This window comes from Xenopus laevis, chromosome 7S (genome assembly GCF_017654675.1).
Source record: "Xenopus laevis strain J_2021 chromosome 7S, Xenopus_laevis_v10.1, whole genome shotgun sequence".
NCBI lineage: Eukaryota > Metazoa > Chordata > Amphibia > Anura > Pipidae > Xenopus > Xenopus laevis.
In genome coordinates, this window is record NC_054384.1 from 28,362,461 (window position 1) to 28,384,484 (window position 22,024).

General features: G+C 41.6%; 1 protein-coding gene and 1 long non-coding RNA gene across 3 annotated transcripts in view; one reads left to right on the forward strand and one right to left on the reverse strand.

Annotated features, from left to right (window-relative positions):
• Positions 1–10,578: 10,578 nt before the first annotated feature.
• Positions 10,579–22,024, forward strand: part of LOC121396258 — a 58,172-nt gene continuing 46,726 nt past the window's right edge. The window contains exon 1 of the long non-coding RNA XR_005962918.1: positions 10,579–10,690. This is a non-coding gene — a long non-coding RNA (uncharacterized LOC121396258). The remainder of the gene's footprint in view (positions 10,691–22,024) is intronic.
• On the reverse strand, positions 14,124–19,029 carry LOC121396257. 2 transcript variants are annotated; one of them, XR_005962916.1, is made up of 10 exons: positions 19,013–19,029; positions 18,326–18,367; positions 16,824–16,893; positions 16,672–16,711; positions 16,459–16,546; positions 16,310–16,363; positions 16,147–16,206; positions 15,775–15,845; positions 14,927–15,379; positions 14,124–14,359 (listed from the first exon to the last, which is right to left on the reverse strand). XR_005962916.1 is itself a non-coding variant. In XM_041571054.1 (8 exons), exons 1-8 carry the CDS (start codon positions 18,356–18,358, stop codon positions 15,193–15,195), a joined length of 603 nt encoding a protein of 200 aa, XP_041426988.1. In that variant the 5' UTR covers positions 18,359–18,487; the 3' UTR covers positions 14,867–15,192. The 2 variants fall into 2 exon arrangements, 1 of the variants encoding a protein (XP_041426988.1); XM_041571054.1 differs by lacking the exons at positions 14,124–14,359; positions 19,013–19,029 and having other exon boundaries at positions 14,867–15,379; positions 18,326–18,487.

Genomic DNA, 22,024 nt, shown 5'->3' on the forward strand with positions numbered 1-22,024 from the left:
CAGAACCTTACAATTTACAGTAGGGTACAATATCCCTTAACACACATGACTGATAGTCAAAGTCCACTATATAAATTAGTCCCCAGCAATGGTCACAGAATTCATTATAAAATGCTTATCATTTAAAGTAGGAAGTACAGTATCACTTATAATCAATGAGTGATAGTATTCTTCATATATCAGTCTGTAGCCTTGTGCCTTTACATGGTCACAAACCGTCAGTGACTTCTAATATCCTTTAATGTACGATAGGGGGAACATTACCCCTTATAATATGTGAATGATACACAGTGTTCACTTGCGGGTGGGCATTTTCCCTTATAATATAGCATTGATACTCAAGTGTCCTCTGTATAACTCAGCCTGCAGCATTGTGCCTTTATATGGTCACAGAACCCCACAGTCCTTATAATTTAAAGTAGGGGGGGGGATATGATCACTTATAATACATGAGTGACACACAGTGGTCCTAGAATAACTCTGTAACCCTGTGCATTTATCATTTCAGAGAACCCCTCAGTGACTTTGAATATCCTTATAATGTACAGTGGGGGTATAATATCCTTTATAATTCATGAGTGATAGTTCCTTAATTCAGCCTACAGCCTTGTGTCTTTATTTGGTCTCTTAACTCCTGAGTAACTTCTAATATCCCTACAATTTACAGTAGGGGTAAAGCATCACTTGTAATCTATGAGTGACTAACTCAGCGTTGTGCCTTCTGGTCACAGAACAGAACAGGGGTACATTATGCCTTAAATTCTTGCGTGATAAACGGAGTTCCCTTTATAACTCAATCTGCAGCCATGTGCCTTTATATGGTATGGGAACCCCTCAGTGACACATATTATCCCTATAATTATATTGGGGCAATACTATACCTTAAAATATATGAGAGATACAAAGAGTTCCCCGTATAAATCACAGCCTGCAACTTATGTCTTTATATGGCCACAGAACCCCACAGTGACATCTACTATCCTTATCAGTTGGAGGTACCTTATCCCTTTTATGTAAGTGACACTCAGTATACGGTAACTCAACTTGCAGCCGGTCTCCTTTAAATGGTCACAGATCGCCTTAGTGAATTCTAATATCCTTATTTACAGTAGGGGGGAAATTATCCTAACATTAAGTGACACCAAGAGTTCCCTGCATAACTAAAACTTCAACTTGTAGCTTTTTTTATAGTCAGAGAACCCCTCAGTGACTTATAATATCCTTATAATTTACAGTGGGGGTACAATATCCCTTATAATACATGAATAGTAGTTCTCTGTATAACCTTGTGCATTTATACAGTCACATAACCTCTCAATGACCTCTAATATCCGTATCATTTATAGTAGGGGGTACATTTTTCCTGTAAATTAGGTGAGTGATTGTCAAGCGTTCCCTGTACAACTCAGTCTGCAGTCTATTGCCTTGAAGTGGTCACAGATTTCTAACATCCTTATAATTTACAGTGCGGGGTACATTATACCATATAATACTTGGGTGAAACAGAGATCTCTTTATAACTCAGCCTGCAGCGTTGTGCCTTTATATGGTCACAGAACCCCTCAGTGACATCTGATTTAATTATTATTTAAAGTAGGGGGTACATTGTCTCATAGTATATGAGTGATGCTCAGCATTCCCTGAATAACTCAACCTGCAGCTCATGAATTTTTAATGGTCACAGAGCCCCTCAGTGAAAGCGAATATCCTTATGATTTACGGTAGGGGGCACACAATCCATATAATACCTGTGTGATACTCAGGGTCCACTGCATAACTTGGTCTGCAGTCTTGTCTCTTTATGGTCATAGAACTCCTCTGTTACATCTAATGCCCTTATCATTTAGGGGGTACAGTATCGCTTATAATCAATTAGTGAGTGTCCCCTGTAAGCCTGTAGCTTTGCACCTTTACATGGCCACATGTACATTTACAGTGGGGGTTACAGTATCCCTTATAATACATGAATGATAGTCAACAGACTAACTCAGCCTGCAGCCATGTGCCTTTATATGGTCCCAAACCCCTCAGTGACTTTTAATATCCTTATAACCGTAAGGGGTATATTATCCTGAAAAATACATGAGTGATTCTCAGAGCCCCCTGTATAAACTTAATCTGCAGCCTTGCGCCTTAAAATGGTCACAGTACCCCTTAGAGATTTCTAACACCCTTATCATTTACAGTGGGGGTACATTATACCATATAATACTTGGGTAACACAGAGATCTCTGTATAACTCAGCCAGCAGCCGTGTGCCTTTATATGGTCACAGAGACCCTCAGAGACCCCTATTATCCTTAAAATTTGCAGTGGGATATAATATAACATACATGATACTCATAGTTCTCTGTATAACACAGTCTGCAGACTTATGCCTTTATATGATCATATAAGTGACATCTAAAATCCTTATCAATGACATTTGGGGGTACAATATACCATATCATACATGAGCAATGTTTACAATTCAATGTATAACTGCAGCTGTAGCCCTGTGTCTATATATTGTCACAGAACCCCTCAGTGACATCTTATAACCTTATCATTTACAATAGGGGTACATTATCCCTTGATTTGTAATGAATGATCATGGGCCATTCCCTGTATAATTCAGCCATCAACTTTCTGCTTTTACATGGCCGCAGAACCCCTGAGTGACTTCTAATGTCCTTATAATTTACAGCGGGGGCACATTATCCATTTTAACTACATGAGTGAATCTCAGAGTTCCCTGTATAATTCAGCCTGCAGACTTGAGCCTTTATATGGTCACAGAACCCCTGAGCGCCATCTCATTTCCTTGTGATTTAAAGTAGGGGGTACATTCGTTATCCCACTTTGTAACAATTAATTGTTACTATTTTGATACTTAAGAGTCTAGTGTACAACTCAGGCCTGCAGCTTTGTGGCCTTTTTATGGTCACAGAGCCCCTAGGTGACATCCAACATCCTTATTAAAGTAGGAGGTACATTATCCCATATAATACATTTGTGATGCTCAGCGTTCCCTGTATAACTCAGACTGCAACTTTGCGCCTTTATATGGTGACAGAACCCCTCAGTGACTACTAATATCCTTATCATTTACCGAAAGAGGGTAGGGGTAAATAATCCCTTATACAACATGAGTGATACTCAGAGTTTCCCTGAATAACTCCGTCTGCAGCCTGTGCCTTTACATATCGTTACAGAACCCTTCAGTGACTTCTAATATCCTTATGATTTAAAGAAGGGGTTACATTATCCCTAATACTACATTATTAATACTCAAGAGTTCCCTGTATAACTCAGTCTGCAGCCTTGTGTTTTTATATAGTCACAGAACCCTTCAGTGACTTCTAATATCCTTAGCATTTACAGTAGGTCTTACTTATCCCTAATAATACATGAGTGATACTTAACCTGCAGCCTTGTCCCATGAGGCCCTAATTCATATATAATTTCAATAAATATTGTCAGTGTTGGACTGGCCCACCGGAATACCAGGAAAACTGCCGATGGCCCCAAGTGTCAGTGGCCCTCCTGCTTCTAAACATTTGGCTTATTTCATGGTCATTATCAATTTCTATGAGAACAAAGAAGCGAAATAGACGGATTAATAGATTATAGTATGTAAAGAAAAAAGACTAGGAGAATAGAGGTTGAGTGAGGAGAGGAAAAAATAATATTACTGAGAGTGGCCCCTGGTCTAAGGTTTTTGGGTGGCTCCTGTGTCCCAGTCGGACACTGTGTGCGGGCCCTGAGGTATCAGTCCCAGTGGGCCCAGGACCCCCAGTCCAACACTGAAATTTGGGTAAAACAAGCAGTGGGCTTAACTAGATGTACTGGCCCCAAACAAATTAACCCTAGGGCCCCCAACATATTCAAAGGTTGTCCTGTTTTATCCATATATGTTGAAAGTGCACATGAATTAGGGCCTTACGGGCCCCTAATAATTTATGGGCCCCTCTGCAGCCGCAGGGTCTACTTGCTCTGTTTCTCCTGATTCCCCAGCATTGGTAGTTCAATGGTTTCCAAGGCTCCGTGTCAGTTCCCTGAGAGATTGATTATCTTTTTTCCCTATTACCATTGGATCAACCATCATTTTTACCGGCCGGTAATCCTGGAACCCGCCAGCGACCCGAGGATTTGGTGCAGGAGTCGGCCAGAACCCACCCAACCCCGCGGGTTTCAGGCAGGTCCGGAATTCACCTGCACATTTTTGCTGCGCACCAGCGAGACCGGTGGGAAGTAAGGAGAAGGAGTGCAGGAAACGGGTCTGGGCCCAGCCAAACCCTGGGAACTGTCCTATCCTGAAACTATTGTGGAACATCAAGACAATTACTGATACAGATATCCCTCACACTTCAATCACAGTTGTCTTAAATATTCCTCCCTCTCTTGCTAGCTGTACAGAAATGATCCATTCCTGTGATACTGCAAAGGCCCTCATCCTAAATGAAACGGAGACAGACTGAAGCCTAAGAAAAACTGACCAATCAACTGCTGAAATCCAGAGTTTAGACCTACCTCAACAAAAAAAAAACCACAGAGGTGCAAATTAATTAGTTTTATTGGATTAAATTCACAAACATGACCCAAAATGTATAGTATCCCCTGACTAGTACAATTCAGCAGGAAACATCTCTAAGTGGTAGTTGCTCATAGGCTGTACAGAGAGTTACACAAAACTATAAACTATTACAATTATATCCCCTGTACTAAGCACAATTCAGCAGGGATAATTAGTACATAGTTATAGTTTTATGTGAACTCTCTGTACAGCCTATGAGCAAACTACCAAACTTAGGGACTGTTCCTGCTGAATTGTACTTAGTACAGGGGAATACCTATAATTTGTGGGTCAATGTTTGTGAATTACATCCAATAAAACTATTAATTTGCAAACCTCTGTGGTTTTTTTTAGTTGAGGTAGGTCTAAACTCTGGATTTCAGCCAGTTGATTGGGTCAGTTTCTTAGGCTATCAGTCTGTCTCCGTTCATTAGGATTGAGGGCCTTTGCAGTATCAACAGGAATGGATCATTTTCTGTACAGGCTAGCAGAGAGGGAGGAATAATTTAAGACAACTGTGATTGAAGTGTGAGGGATATCTGTATCAGTAATTGTCTTGATGTTCCACAATAGTTTCAGGATAGGACAGTTCCCAGGGTTTGGCTGGGCCCCAGACCCGTTCCTGCACTCCTTCTCCTTACTTCCCACCGGTCTCGCTGGTGCGCAGCAAAAATGTGCAGGTGAATTCCGGACCTGCCTGAAACCCGCGGGTTGGGTGGGTTCTGGCCGACTCCTGCACCAAATCCTCGGGTCGCTGGCGGGTTCCAGGATTACCGGCCGGTAAAAATGATGGTTGATCCCAATGGTAATAGGGAAAAAAGATAATCAATCTCTCAGGGAACTGACAACGGAGCCTTGGAAACCATTGAACTACCAATGCTGGGGAATCAGGAGAAACAGAGCAAGTAGACCCTGCGGCTGCAGAGGGGCCCATAAATTATAGGGGCCCGTAAGGCCCTAATTCATGTGCACTTTCAACATATATGGATAAAACAGGACAACCTTTGAATATGTTGGGGGCCCTAGGGTTAATTTGTTTGGGGCCAGTACATCTAGTTAAGCCACTGCTTGTTTTACCAATATTCAGTGTTGGACTGGGGTCCTGGGCCCACTGGGACTGATACCTCAGGGGCCCGCACACAGTGTCCGACTGGGACACCAGGAGCCACCCAAAAACCTTAGACCAGGGGCCACTCTCAGTAATATTATTTTTCCTCTCCTCACTCAACCTCTATTCTCCTAGTCTTTTTTCTTTACATACTATAATCTATTAATCCGTCTATTTCGCTTCTTTGTTCTCAAGAAATTGATAATGACCATGAAATAAGCCCAAATGTTTAGAAGGCAGGAGGGCCCACTGACACTTGGGGCCATCGGCAGTTTTCCTGGTATTCCGGTGGGCCAGTCCAACACTGACAATATTTATTGAAATTATATATGAATTAGGGCCTCATGGGACAAGGCTGCAGGTTAAGTATCACTCATGTATTATTAGGGATAATGTAAGACCTACTGTAAATGCTAAGGATATTAGAAGTCACTGAAGGGTTCTGATAACTATGAAAGCACAAGGCTGCAGACGGAGTTATTCAGGAAACTCTGAGTATCACTCATGTTGTATTAAGGGATTATTTACCCCTACCCTCTTTCGGTAAATGATAAGGATATTAGTAGTCACTGAGGGGTTCTGTCACCATATAAAGGCGCAAAGTTGCAGTCTGAGTTATACAGGGAACGCTGAGCATCACAAATGTATTATATGGGATAATGTACCTCCTACTTTAATAAGGATGTTGGATGTCACCTAGGGGCTCTGTGACCATAAAAAGGCACAAAGCTGCAGGCTGAGTTGTACACTAGACTCTTAAGTATCAAAATAGTAACAATTGAATTGTTACAAAGTGGGATAAACGAATGTACCCCCTACTTTAAATCACAAGGAAATGAGATGGCGCTCAGGGGTTCTGTGACCATATAAAGGCTCAAGTCTGCAGGCTGAATTATACAGGGAACTCTGAGATTCACTCATGTAGTTAAAATGGATAATGTGCCCCCGCTGTAAATTATAAGGACATTAGAAGTCACTCAGGGGTTCTGCGGCCATGTAAAAGCAGAAAGTTGATGGCTGAATTATACAGGGAATGGCCCATGATCATTCATTACAAATCAAGGGATAATGTACCCCCTATTGTAAATGATAAGGTTATAAGATGTCACTGAGGGGTTCTGTGACAATATATAGACACAGGGCTACAGGCTGCGTTATACATTGAATTGTAAACATTGCTCATGTATGATATGGTATATTGTACCCCCAAATGTCATTGATAAGGATTTTAGATGTCACTTATATGATCATATAAAGGCATAAGTCTGCAGACTGTGTTATACAGAGAACTATGAGTATCATGTATGTGTTTATATTATAATCCCACTGCAAATTTTAAGGATAATAGGGGTCTCTGAGGGTCTCTGTGACCATATAAAGGCACACGGCTGCTGGCTGAGTTATACAGAGATCTCTGTGTTACCCAAGTATTATATGGTATAATGTACCCCCACTGTAAATGATAAGGGTGTTAGAAATCTCTAAGGGGTACTGTGACCATTTTAAGGCGCAAGGCTGCAGATTAAGTTATACAGGGGGCTCTGAGAATCACTCATGTATTTTTCAGGATAATATACCCCTTACGGTTATAAGGATATTAAAAGTCACTGAGGGGTTTGGGACCATATAAAGGCACATGGCTGCAGGCTGAGTTAGTCTGTTGACTATCATTCATGTATTATAAGGGATACTGTAACCCCCACTGTAAATGTACATGTGGCCATGTAAAGGTGCAAAGCTACAGGCTTACAGGGGACACTCACTAATTGATTATAAGCGATACTGTACCCCCTAAATGATAAGGGCATTAGATGTAACAGAGGAGTTCTATGACCATAAAAGAGACAAGACTGCAGACCAAGTTATGCAGTGGACCCTGAGTATCACACAGGTATTATAATGGATTGTGTGCCCCCTACCGTAAATCATAAGGATATTCGCTTTCACTGAGGGGCTCTGTGACCATAAAAATTCATGAGCTGCAGGTTGAGTTATTCAGGGAATGCTGAGCATCACTCATATACTATGAGACAATGTACCCCCTACTTTAAATAATAATTAAATCAGATGTCACTGAGGGGTTCTGTGACCATATAAAGGCACAACGCTGCAGGCTGAGTTATAAAGAGATCTCTGTTTCACCCAAGTATTATATGGTATAATGTACCCCGCACTGTAAATTATAAGGATGTTAGAAATCTGTGACCACTTCAAGGCAATAGACTGCAGACTGAGTTGTACAGGGAACGCTTGACAATCACTCACCTAATTTACAGGAAAAATGTACCCCCTACTATAAATGATACGGATATTAGAGGTCATTGAGAGGTTATGTGACTGTATAAATGCACAAGGTTATACAGAGAACTACTATTCATGTATTATAAGGGATATTGTACCCCCACTGTAAATTATAAGGATATTATAAGTCACTGAGGGGTTCTCTGACTATAAAAAAAGCTACAAGTTGAAGTTTTAGTTATGCAGGGAACTCTTGGTGTCACTTAATGTTTAGGATAATTTCCCCCCTACTGTAAATAAGGATATTAGAATTCACTAAGGCGATCTGTGACCATTTAAAGGAGACCGGCTGCAAGTTGAGTTACCGTATACTGAGTGTCACTTACATAAAAGGGATAAGGTACCTCCAACTGATAAGGATAGTAGATGTCACTGTGGGGTTCTGTGGCCATATAAAGACATAAGTTGCAGGCTGTGATTTATACGGGGAACTCTTTGTATCTCTCATATATTTTAAGGTATAGTATTGCCCCAATATAAATTATAGGGATAATATGTGTCACTGAGGGGTTCCCATACCATATAAAGGCACATGGCTGCAGATTGAGTTATAAAGGGAACTCCGTTTATCACGCAAGAATTTAAGGCATAATGTACCCCTGTTCTGTTCTGTGACCAGAAGGCACAACGCTGAGTTAGTCACTCATAGATTACAAGTGATGCTTTACCCCTACTGTAAATTGTAGGGATATTAGAAGTTACTCAGGAGTTAAGAGACCAAATAAAGACACAAGGCTGTAGGCTGAATTAAGGAACTATCACTCATGAATTATAAAGGATATTATACCCCCACTGTACATTATAAGGATATTCAAAGTCACTGAGGGGTTCTCTGAAATGATAAATGCACAGGGTTACAGAGTTATTCTAGGACCACTGTGTGTCACTCATGTATTATAAGTGATCATATCCCCCCCCCCTACTTTAAATTATAAGGACTGTGGGGTTCTGTGACCATATAAAGGCACAATGCTGCAGGCTGAGTTATACAGAGGACACTTGAGTATCAATGCTATATTATAAGGGAAAATGCCCACCCGCAAGTGAACACTGTGTATCATTCACATATTATAAGGGGTAATGTTCCCCCTATCGTACATTAAAGGATATTAGAAGTCACTGACGGTTTGTGACCATGTAAAGGCACAAGGCTACAGACTGATATATGAAGAATACTATCACTCATTGATTATAAGTGATACTGTACTTCCTACTTTAAATGATAAGCATTTTATAATGAATTCTGTGACCATTGCTGGGGACTAATTTATATAGTGGACTTTGACTATCAGTCATGTGTGTTAAGGGATATTGTACCCTACTGTAAATTGTAAGGTTCTGTGACTATATAAAGGCACAATTTGAAGGCTTAGTTATTCAGGGAATTCTGGGTATCACTCACTTTTTGTAAGGGATTATACCCCTTACTGTAAATGATAAGGATATTAGAGGTCAGGGGGTCTGTGACCATATATAGGCGCATGGCTGCGGGCTGTGTTATACAGGGGACTTTGAGTATCACTTTTGTAGTATAGGCGATAATGTAACCCCTCTCTTAAGCCATAATCACTTATCATATGCCATATACAGTATAAGGGATAAGGTACCCACTACTGTTAATGATGAGGATAGTATATTTCACTATGGGGTTCTCTGGCCATATAAAGACATAAGTTACAGGATGTGATATATATGGACAACTCTTTGTATCTCATATATTTTAAGGGATAATATTGCCCCACTGTAAATTGTAAGGATATTAGATGTCATTAAGGGCTCTCTAACCTTATAAAGGCACAAGACTGTTATACAGGGGACTCTGAGAATCACTCATGTATTTTACAGGATAATGTACCCCCTACTGTAAATGATTAGGATAATCGATGTCACGGAGGGGTATGTGACCATATAAGGCTTTTTTTAATTTTTATCATTTTCCCTTTTTTCCCCCTTAAACTGTTGATTTCATATCGTGACTTTTGCCTTGAGTATTCTGATCACGCTATCGGATCAGTTCTTTTATTGATTTGCCTAATTCTATTTGATTTTTTTTATGATTTTATTGCAGTTTTTTTCTTACATTGCTTTTTTGCAGTTTCCCAGTTTGGAGTAGAAATACATATTCACCCATTCTGGAGTCATCGTAATGTGTAGTTTACTAAATTATATGGTTTTCAGGGGTCACCCTAATTGTAGCTTTTATTCCACATAAAACTGCCAGTGTTTATACATGAGTGTAAGTGTAAGCCATCAAATAAGTATGCACAAGGTAGATTTGTGTCTTTACATGCTATGTACTTCAATAAACCTATGTACATTGGGTATCAAACGGTTCAGTGGACCCCAGGCTTTCATATTAAGGGGTGTTTTATCTTGGTAACTAATAGTATGTGGTAGATAAGATGCTGCCAGTTAGAAGTTATGAGGTGATTTTTGTAAAAGTCACCAAAATCACAAATTTACGAAATGTTTGCAGCTTGGAGTAGAAAGACAAGCATACCCAATTTGGATTCAGGGGAATGTCTACTTTCTGAAAATTATATGGTTTTCTGGGGTGAACATTATTTTTTTCTATCTTTGCCCCTCAAATGAATGCTGCAAATGTGTTGATTTTGCAGTACCTGAAATCACAGACCAAAGCTGCAAAAAGACCCAAAGTCATGAAAAGACCTGAAGTTGAAGTCCTGAAGCCTCGAAATGACCCAAAGTAAGGAAAGGAGTCTAAGGTAAGTTCCACTAAACATAAATGAGTTTTGTTTTTTTAATTAATTAAACCCCTGTCCACAATGTATTATGTTAATACTATATAGGCCCCTGGCCACCAATGTTTTTTTTAAATATTCTATGGGGCCATGGCCACCAATGATTTTTTTTAACTTGTTGGGGTTCCTGACCACTAACTTTTAAACTTTTATGGGGGGCCCTGGCACCAATGTTTTTTTTTTATTAACTTATGGGGGGGCCTGACCGCCAATGATTTTTAAAAACTGTTATGTGGGACCGTAGCCAACAATGTTTTTGTTTTACCCACTAATGGCTTTTTATAAATTTTGTGTGGGAGGGATTTCGTTTTTAGCGCTGATATCTATGTGGCCTTTTTACTGTGGTGTAGGCTTGGGTGGATCTGGGGTGGGCCTTGGGGGCTGGACTGGGGTTCTATAACCATATAAAGGCACAAGGTTGCAGGCTGAGTTATACAGGGGACTATCACTGATTGATTATAAGGGATAATGATATGGATTAAGGATGCTAGATGTCACTGACGGGCTCTGTGACCATATAAAGGCACAAGGCTGCAGACTTATATAGGGAACTCTGCTTATTACTTGTATTATAAAGGATAATGTATCCCCACTGTAGATGATAAGGATATTAGAAGTCATTGAGGAGTTTTGTTACCATAAAAAGACAGAACGCTGCAGGTTCAGTTATACAGGGAACTCTGAGTATCACTCATGTATAATAAGGGATAATATACCCCCACTGTAGATGATAAGGATATTAGTAGTAGGGCCCCTTGCCACAATTGTTTTTAGCTCTTTATGCCCCAGGCCACCAATGTTTTTAATTTTAAGGGCCCCAGGCCACCAATATTTTTAACTCTTAGGGCCGCTTGCCAGCAATGTTTTAAACTCATTGTGCCCCTTGCCACCAATGTTTTTAACTCTTAGGGCCCCTTTACCACCAATGTTTTTTATCCTTAGGGCCCCTTGCCACCAATGTTTTTAACTCTTAGGGCCACTTGCCACCAATGTTTTTTAATTCTTAGGGCCCCTTGCCACCAATGTTTTTAATTCTTAGGGCCCCCGTGCCACCAATGTTTCTAACTCTTAGGGCTTATGGTGCTTTGCCACCAATATTTTTAACTCTTAGGGCCTCTTTACCACCAATGTTTTTTATCCTTAGGGCCCCTTGCCACCAATGTTTTTAACTCTTAGGGCCACTTGCCACCAATGTTTTTAACTCTTAGGGCCCCCTGCCACCAATGTTTTTAATTCTTAGGTCCCCTTGCCACCAATGTTTTTTAATTCTTAGGGCCCCTTGCCACCAATGTTTTTAATTCTTAGGGCCCCCGTGCCACCAATGTTTCTAACTCTTAGGGCTTATGGTGCTTTGCCACCAATATTTTTACCTCTTAGGGCCCCAGGCCACCAATGTTTTTAACTCTTAGGGCCCCTTGCCACCAATGTTTTTAACTCTTAGGGCCCCTTGCCACTAATGTTTCTAACTCTTAGGGCCCCTTGCCACCAATGTTTTTAACTCCTAGGGCTCCTTGTCACCAATGTTTTTAACTCTTATGGTGCCTTGCCACCAATATTTTTACCTCTTAGGGCCCCAGGCCACCAATGTTTTTAACTCTTGGGGCCCCAGGTCACCAATGTTTTTACCTTTTAGGACCCCAGGTGACCAATGTTTTCAACTTTTACGACCCCAGGCCACCAATGTTTTTAACGCTTAGGGCCCTAAGCCACCAATGTTTTTTAACATTTAAGATTTAAAGAAGGGGAAGGTCATTTCATGAGTATATTCTCTCCTGACAGTAGCACATATTTCCAGGGGGCAACACATTTGTCATTGCCTTTATTAGGACCGGCTAGTGTTTGACCAAAGGATTTAACCTACTGCCTCATATTTACACATCAGAAATGCAGAAAAGTTCTACTAATACATTTGATTTAGGTTGAGTTAGGTAACTGCTTAAAGAGTCGACCTTGACCAAAAGTTACTGTTCCAGGTTCATGTCCATGTGAACTTTGGTACTGAGTGGGGGGGGGGTCATGGGTCCAGTGGCAGGGTTGGCCCAACTTGCACCTACCTTCCTTATTACCCCTCAAAGCTCTTGCTCGCCTAGCAAACAATGGAGTGTGTCATTGTGGGGGCAAGAAGAAATATAATAATCCTCCATCGCTTTAGCAGGAATCCCCCACCCAAAAAGGATGTCTCGTAACCTGGAGAGAGTGGTAACCAAAAAACAAACAGTGCAAAGAATTCACGCGGAATTTCACCTGACGAACGGGGAACGCCCTCCGAAACGTTGTTTGATGCAATAAACACACCAGGGGTAGGACCCCGGTTTAAATCGCTCCGTGTGCCAGCCTCTTGCTTCTTCAAACCAAAAAACAAATGCAGCATAGGTGTTCCCCAATATCAAGCACCTTCATATACTAAATGTCTGGTATAGGATAAATAGGCTGGTGGGAAGTGGATGGAATTCCAATGTTAAGAAAGGGGCAACGGACTTGAAGGGAAATGCTTACATTGTGGCCTATGGAGTAAAGCAATTTTGTAGTTCCTTCCAATCATTGGCGATCAATGTGTGTCCTTAGTAGAACGAGGCACAGGAGCCCCTTCCCTCAATATTCACCATAGAGATTAAAGAAAAACGCTGAGACATATTTATGGGGAAACCTGGCAGGGAGCACAGGATTTATTAAAATGAATAGCTAATTTATATTTGGGCATCCCTAACGACCAATGATCCAGAGGAAGGAGAAAAACCCTAGAGTACTATGAGGACCAATCTGCACTGAAGGTAAAAATGCCTTCCTGACTCCTAGAAACGGCAGTCGGTTTTACACCCTGGATCATGCTAAGCACCCCCTCCTATACACACCCCTTCAACCTCTCTCTCCTATACATAACCATCCCTACTGTAGATATCCCCCCATCATTACTCCTACCCTCCCTCCTGTACATAACTCCGACCCTTCCTCCTGTACATAACCCCTCACTCTCCCTCCTGTACATAATCCCTCACCCCACTCCTGTACATAATCCCTCACCCCACTCCTGTGCATAACTCCCACACTCCCTCCTGTATATAACTCCCACCCTTCCTCCTGTACATAATCCCTCACTCTCCCTCCTGTACATAATCCCTCACCCCACTCCTGTACATAACCCCTCACTCTCCCTCCTGTACATAATCCCTCACCCCACTCCTGTACATAATCCCTCACCCCACTCCTGTACATAACTCCCACACTCCCTCCTGTATATAACTCCCACCCTTCCTCCTGTACATAACCCCTCACTCTCCCTCCTGTACATAATCCCTCACCCCACTCCTGTACATAATCCCTCACCCCACTCCTGTACATAACTCCCACACTCCCTCCTGTATATAACTCCCACCCTTCCTCCTGTACATAACCCCTCACTCTCCCTCCTGTACATAATCCCTCACCCCACTCCTGTACATAACCCCTCACTCTCCCTCCTGTACATAACCCCTCACCCACTCTTGTATACAACTCCCACACTCCCTTCTGTACATAACCCACAAACACACAGACAGACAGACACACAGACATACGCCCTTGGGAGAGGTAAACCGGAAGGATTTAGGCCATGGTGTTGGGTCGGCAGCAGCAGTTGAGTCTTTGGGTGGAATGCTGAAAAGAAAAGATTTAGAAAGTGTTGACATAAGAATAAAGACAAATACTTGTTTCATTATGATATTAAAGGCTCGGTCTTGCTTTAAGAACGCACTATTCATTGGGCCTGTGGGGACTGTTTGGGTCTCTCTACACATGGAATGCCTTGGCCTATTATGAATCTCAGTCTGAGCCTGCGCCATTTATTCTTTTATATGCTTTGATCACCTGGTGCCAGTCTATTACCCAGTAGCAACCCATTTCCAAAGGTGGATATCTAAGGCAGATGTCCAGCAGCCCTATAAGCATTACCTACCTCCCCTGTTATTGGCCTGCTATAGAATCAACACTTTATCTGCAGACTTCGATCTCTGTCAGCAACCTCTTACAACCTAAAGGCAGCCAAACATCGGTCTATGGGGTGCCCTCAAAGTAATCAGCCTGCGGGCTCAACAGACGGTGTATGATTTCCTTTTATTGTTCTGATTGAAAATGCTCAGAACTGCAGGAAGTAAAGTGGAGCTGCACTGGACAACATGAGGCATCTCTAGATAATGGGTAATTGTCAGTAAATTGATACATTACCCATACTCTCCGGAGCCTCTTCATGATGGCCTTCCTAAGCTGTTTTCGCAGGGTTGGCCTCTCCACCACCGGAGGATCTTTGATGATCTCTTCCACCTCAGGAGCTTCTTCTTCTCCATCCGCTCCCTCTTCTTTCTCCTCCGCTACAGGAGTTTTCTCTTTGTTTTCTTCAGGAGGTCCTACCTGTTCTTCTTCCCCTGCAGGAGACTGCGCCTCCGTCTTCTTCTCCTCCACTGCAGGGGCTTGATGTTCTTCTGCAGAACCTCCTACTTCCGCTCCGTCTTCTTTCTCCTCCTCTTCACGAAGTTGCTTATCTTCAGCGGGAGCGCTTTCCTCTTTTTCTTTATTGGAGCTTCCTCTTCTTCTTCTCCAGGAGCGGCTTCCTCTTCTGCTGCTGCTGCAGGGGCTCCATCATCCTCCTCCTCTTCTTCAGCTGCAGGACTTTGTTTCTTACTAGGTTTGAAGGGAAGAAAATGTAAAAAAAAAAAAAAAAAAGGGTCATTATTGTAATTTGTTTCCAAAGTATTGCAACTACAATTCTGATCACTGGAGGATTAAAATAGCCAGATAGCCTTGTACCTAAGAAATAACATTATGCCTGCTACACATCTGTCCCTACTGTAACACATTGGGCAGTTACTGAGCTGAGTAAGTTCCATGCTAGACTTCACCCAGTGATACATGCTGAAATACATGCTATGTTTGTAGGGACCTAAAAAAGTTCAACAAGTTTCTGTGCTATTTACTATTAGTATGGCCAAAGCACCCAGAGGTACGAGAAAACATCTATTTTTTGAACGTTATGTGCCAGTAAGTGTAATTGAAAGTGTTAATTGCAAAATACATACCGAGCAGCTTCCTGTAGCTTCTGCTCTCTCACAAACTCGTTGTGCAGCTGGTTAAGGTGTTGGTTGATGGTCTGTGAGCACATGGGAGGCACAAGGATAGGAGCAAAGGGGAAAGAAAGGAGACAGTTAGGATTATGCCTGTAGATGTGCTGCTAATAGTACCTTTATATGCTGAGGGCAGTGAGGGTGTGGGATTCCCTGCCGGCAGCTGATGATGTGATATTGTTCAGCCTTTTCTCATCATAGGGAGAAAAAACCCCAAATCACCCCGTGTGCAGTTGTCCTGATTGCAATGGACCAATCAAAGTTCAGTATCTAGTTGTTAAAACACCCAAGAAAAGCATCAGGGACAGTGATCCCAGGTGAACTTACATTCTCCAGCCGCAGATACTCAAGTTGCTGCCTCCGGTTTTGGACTCGAGTTGGATGATCCTGTGGAAGAAGAGAGTCAATGTTAAGCGCTTCTTTGTACCAATTATTATAGAGACACACAGTGAATAATAACCTCTCCCATAATAATACTAGTGACACTTACAGGAGGCAGCTTGGCAGACTTCCTGAGGGCGGCATATTCCCTCTTGATCACTTCCTGAAACATAAAGAAAGAAGCAGTGTGAGATAAGAGCTGGCAATCTAATATTATTTGTTCCCTATTTACCTAAACATCAATTCTGCATTACATACCAGTGAGTTGAGCATTTTCCAGTACAGGATAATGTTCTCCTTGGCCCTCATCCTCGGGTCCACTTCGCACGTAAGAAGGAAGTGCTTTCTGAAAAAGAAAGATATCACTGAATGTTAATTAAACATTTTCCAGCCTTATTGCCCTTGCAGTTACCCCTGGGGCAATAGCAAATGATTCCCAACATGTAACAAGTCCATTTATGGTTTACTTACAGGACGATGTTCTCGCTGTATTCGACCCGGTAGTGATGTTCTGCAGGAAAAACACATTTCTGTTAAATACTGAGCTATATGGGGAAAGGAATTCACATATGATAAAACAAATGGCACAACCTTAGGAACTGATAAATTATATAGGATTTTACCGTAATAAGAGGCGAGGGCCTCAAAGTCCGTATGTTCCCCCCTGAAGTCCTTCAGGACGGAGTACAGCGTCTGTAAGTGAAAAGAAAGAGCATTAGGGACAGAATACTAAATGGCTCTAAATGCTGCTCACAGTCAGCCTGGCTCTGAGGAGAAAAGAGACAGAAAAGGGTTTGGGTTTTTATGGGGCAAGCATGCCAGTAATAAGGGCATTTTATTCTGAAAATTAAATAAACGTAGTGATTGGATTCCCTGGATGTCAGTTCTACATGCACAGAGGCAAAAGGTTTGGCAGCTCCGACATATATATAATATATTTTTTTTATTTATTTTTTTTTTTTTCCATACAGCTGGAGCACTCTTGTAAATAGGCAATTGCCCAGGTGCAGGTTATAGTAAATTATACATAGAACAACGAAAAATCGCACACACAGGACTTATAAGGTGCAAAAAATAAAAAAAAGATTTATTGCAACGCTTCGGCTCCTGTACTCGAGCCTTCTTCAGGTGGCCTGAAGAAGGCTCGAGTACAGGAGCCGAAACGTTGCAATAAACCTTTTTTATTTTTTGCACCTTATGGGGCAAATTCACTAAGGCGCGAAGCGCCGAACGCTAGCGTTAATTCGCTAGCGTTTGGCATTTTCGCTACTGCGCAAATTCACTAACGAACGCTGCCGTAGTTTCGCTAGTGTTACTTCGCAACCTTACGCCAGGCGAATTTTCGCTAGCGACGAAACTACGCAAATTCACTAACTTGCGCAGTGTACTGAACGCTACCTTTTACGCTAGACTTCCTTCGCCACCTCAGACCTGGCGAAGCGCAATAGAGTAGATAGGGCTTGTTTAAAAAAAAAAAAATTTTTTCTAAGTCCCAAAAAACGCTGGCATGTTTTCTACATGATGGGTGATAGGCTGAAAAAGAAAGGCTCCCCTTCCTCCCCCCTACATTTCCTGACTCATGGCAACTTACCTAGACAGTGGGCACATGTGTAGGGCAAAATAAATTTTTTATTTGCTGATTTGAAGGTTTTCTAGGCATTTGTAGTGCAGATACGTATTCCTCCATTGAAATTTGAATTTCGCGCCGTATGCAAATTAGCCTTCGCTAGCGTAACTTCGCTTTATATAGCGAATCAACGCTAGCGCAACTTCGCAACCTTACTTTTGCCTGGCGAAGTGCGGCAAAGTTGCGCCTGGCGCAACTTCGCATCTTAATGAATTTGCCCCTATAAGTCCTGTGTGTGCGGTTTTTCGTTGTTATATCTATATATCTATCTATATATATATATATATCTATATATATCTATATCTATATCTATATCTATTCTATATCTATATATATATATATATATATATATATATATATATATATATATATATATATATATATATATATATATAAAAGAAGCAGTGCAGACAGACAGTTTAAGTAGAACTTATATAGAAGAGAGAAAGGGAAACACCAGTTCAGATGAGAGAGGATTGTTTTACACTGAGGCATTACCAGAAGAGATGGATTTCTCTGCACCTTGTCCATCGTTGAAACCTACAGGGACAAATAGACATAATCAGCCAAAGTGAAGGCAAGAGTTGTTTCCCTTTAAATGAACTTTTAGTATGATGCAGATAGTGATATTCTAAGACAATTTTCACTTGGTTTTTCTTTTTTTATTATTTGTGGGTTTTGAGTTATTGAGCTTTTTCTTCAGCAGCTCTCCAGTTTGCAATTTCAGCCATGTGGTTGCTATGGTCCAAATGACTCTAGCAACCATGTTCTTTGAAGAAAAGTAGCAATAACAATAAATGTGTAGCATTACAGACCATTTGTTTTTTGATGGGGTCAGTGACCCATTGAAAGCGGGAAAGAGTCAGAAAAATATCGAAAACATTTAATGAAGACAAGTGAAAAATTTGCTTAGAAGTAGCCATCCTGTAACATACTAAAATATACATTAAAGGTGAACCACCCATTTATGTATTTCCTTATCTATATTCTCCCATTTGTATGAAACAGTGTTCCAGTAAATGATTAAAGCCCATTATTAATGCTGCTGATGAATTGGCTTCTTATAAATACCATATACAGTAGCCGTATGGGCTCATATGCACAAAGCCGACCCCCCGAGTGAATTTACGACAGACTCTCTGAAGAAGAAATCATGTGCTGAATCAGTTGAATTTGCAAGATTACCTCTTAAAGAAGATTCTCCGATGGGGGGAAAAAAATAGGGGGCGGCACAAGGCCGGGGCACCCCAAGGGGGGTCTCCCTAAGGAACCCCTGGCTCTCTCTTTCACTGTTCAGATAAAGATGTAATTATATGAACAATGGAGAAGCCAAAAAAAAACTCCCAGGTGTTAATGGGCAGGTGTGAATCACCGAAGTCGCGGTCCAAAAATGCAGGAAAGGCACTGTAGCAATCTGTATAGAAAAGAGAATATAAAGGCAAGTTAAGGAATTTAGCGCTTAATATTTCCTATTTAATACAGAGGAAAGCAGAAATGTATTTTCCCCTAAACTTTGAGCTTTGTATCAGTTCCAGCAGGTACTGAGCCTCAGTCTCTAGAATGCTGGAAGTTTCCTCACACAGTCAATTAGCAGAGAGCCCTAAATAACTGCCAAAGTCTGTGTCTCCCAACCAGCACTAACATTAAAGGCTTCTCCCAAGCACATTTTAGGGGAAAAATCTCCAAATTCACTAAAATCAGGGAGAGGAGCAACATCTGCTAGTCTGAGGGGCGTCACCCAACCTTTTCCCCTCTTGTTTTTACTATAGTAAAGGTTATTTGGCAAAATATCTCTCAGAGGGAATATACACTTAACCAACGGACTAAACCAACTGTCAAACCCTAGGTGTAAAGTCTCCTCTCTTCTATGGGACCTGCTGTATGTCCCCCACTCATCACCCCCAACTGTCCCCATGGCACGTGCCTCTGCTTCCCACCCCTAGTTCCTTATGGTGTGCTGCAGGGTCCCCAAAAGTTTCCTTCTGAAGATAATGTGAATATTTGCTGGCAGCCCTGCATAATGCCAAATGCACAAAAAGTCTGTGTCTCCCAACCAGCACTAAGATTAAAGGCATCTCCCAAGCACATTTTAGGGGAAAAATATCCAAATTCACTAAAATCAGGGAGAGGCACACCACCTGCTAGTCTGTGGGGGACATTGCCCAAATTCCCTCCTCTTTTTCCATTAAAATAAAGGTTTTTTGGCAAAAAATCTCCCAGAGGGAAAGTACTCTTACCTCTCACCACAGGGCCAACCAACGGACTGAACCAACTGTCACACTCCCAGGGGGAAGTCACCTCTGTCCCCTGCTCTTAAAGGGGAAGTGTCCCCTGTTGATGAGTGAGGTTTATATGGCATTTATTTCTAATTAGATGTGCAGCACATACACAGACTATTAAGTACACAGAGCATTGCTTTGTATGTGTGGCCTATTGAGTCAGTGCAATTACTGCGCTGCCATATCTGTTGGGTCCATTCATTCATCAGCCATGGTTTTGGGGGGTCCTTTGCTTATAGGGGGCACCTTAGCCTAAATAGTGGGTAGAGATGGTGGATCTCATTGTTCTTGGTATTTATTGCTTATTGAGCATTTTGTGATTATTTGGAATAGTCCGGTAAGTTGGGGTGTTTGTGCTCCAACAAGACCTTGTACGTTAGAGAGAGAGTTTGTGTCGGTGTATTTATAGAGCTATATGTTTCAAAGCCGTTTAGTGGTCTTCACACAGTATTTCCTATTGATATAGACGTCATGTAATGTTTCAGCTGTCGGTACCTCCACTTGTCCCCAACTCACCGCTTTTCTTTGTTTTTTAGGAACATGGGGATCTGGTCTTTTTTCCATGCCTAGCAGTTGCCTCGATTGAAGATTCTGGAGCCCAAAAGCAGTTTCGTATCCCTTATGTTCAATCCCAGGTAAGTAGTCAGTGTTGTTTCTTATTGGGGTCAGTGGTGATGGATATGGAGCCAGTGAACAGTTTTTGTTTAGCTGGTGCCATATACTTAAAGGGGTTGTTTACCTTCCAAATTTTCAGTTCAATTGTTTTCAGATTGTGCCCCAGAAATAAAGACTTTTTTCAATTACTTTCCACATTATATGAAGAGCATATGTCAGATTAAAAGCCATCTACATGTTCTTCTCTAAAGCTACCACCTAGCATCTGCAGTGGTCTCTGCAAATATTGGGGTCCTTGCAACACATTTGGGAAGGGAGTGTGGCTTTGGGATAGCAGCTATAGTAGGTAGAGATGGTACCGTAGTTTTATGGGATCCCTCTGTACAGGCTATGAGCAAACATAGGGGCTGTTCCTGCTGAATTTTGCCAAGTACACTGGAATACCTTTAATAATTGAATAATCAGCCAGTTGATTGGGTCAGTTTCTTAGGTGGCTATCAGTCTGTCTCCGTTTCATTAGGATGAGGGCCTTTGCAGTATCAACTGGAAGGAACCATTTTCTGTACAGGCTAGCAGACAGGGAGGAATCATTGTGACTGTGATTGAAGTGTCCGGGATATCTGTATCAGTAATTCCCTTGTAGTTGTCTAAGTCTAGGTGAGGAGAGAAAGTAGGATTGCCAAATCTGGGATATGGAGAGCGGGGGCGTTAATCCACTTCCCAGTTTTAGAAAGTGTCCAGTAACGTCCCTGAACTAGTTGGCTTGTTACATTGTAGGTAAGGTGGTGACCTCATCACCTCACTTTACTTTGTATCACAGTGTTGGTTTCTAATTAGTTTCTATTTTGTCCCAACTTGCGGGGAAGTTGTAGAGTACACTGTCTAGTTCCATGTATCAATATATGTTTTATCTTGTTACCTAATAGTATGTAGCAGGTAAGATGCCGCAAGGTAGAAGTTATCTCCAAAATCGCCAAATTTATTAAAGGCTCGCAGCTTGGTGCTTCAGAGTAGAAAGACATGCACACCCAATTTGGATTCAGGGGAATGTCTACTTTCTGAAAATATATTTTTTTGGGTGAATGTACATTTTTCTATCTTTGCCCCACAAATTAATGCTGTAAATGTGTTGAATTTGCAGTACCTGAAATGACAGACCATGTGGGGGGTCTTCAAAGCTGCGAAAAGACCCGACGTCACGAAAAGACCCGAAGTTGAAGTCCTGAAGCCTCGAAAGGACCCAAAGCCAGGTAAGGAGTAAGGTCCACTGAACAGTGTGTTTTTTATTTTATTAAACCCCTGT

Excerpts from the sequence above, each read along its gene's own strand:
- LOC121396257 (XM_041571054.1), bottom strand. The coding sequence starts at position 18,358 with ATGGACAAGGTGCAGAGAAATCCATCTCTTCTG. Across the intron at positions 16,712-16,823 it reads GGCCCTCGCCTCTTATTACG|AACATCACTACCGGGTCGAA; the intron begins GTAAAATCCTAT and ends TTTTTCCTGCAG. Across the intron at positions 16,207-16,309 it reads AGTCTGCCAAGCTGCCTCCT|GATCATCCAACTCGAGTCCA; the intron begins GTAAGTGTCACT and ends CTTCTTCCACAG.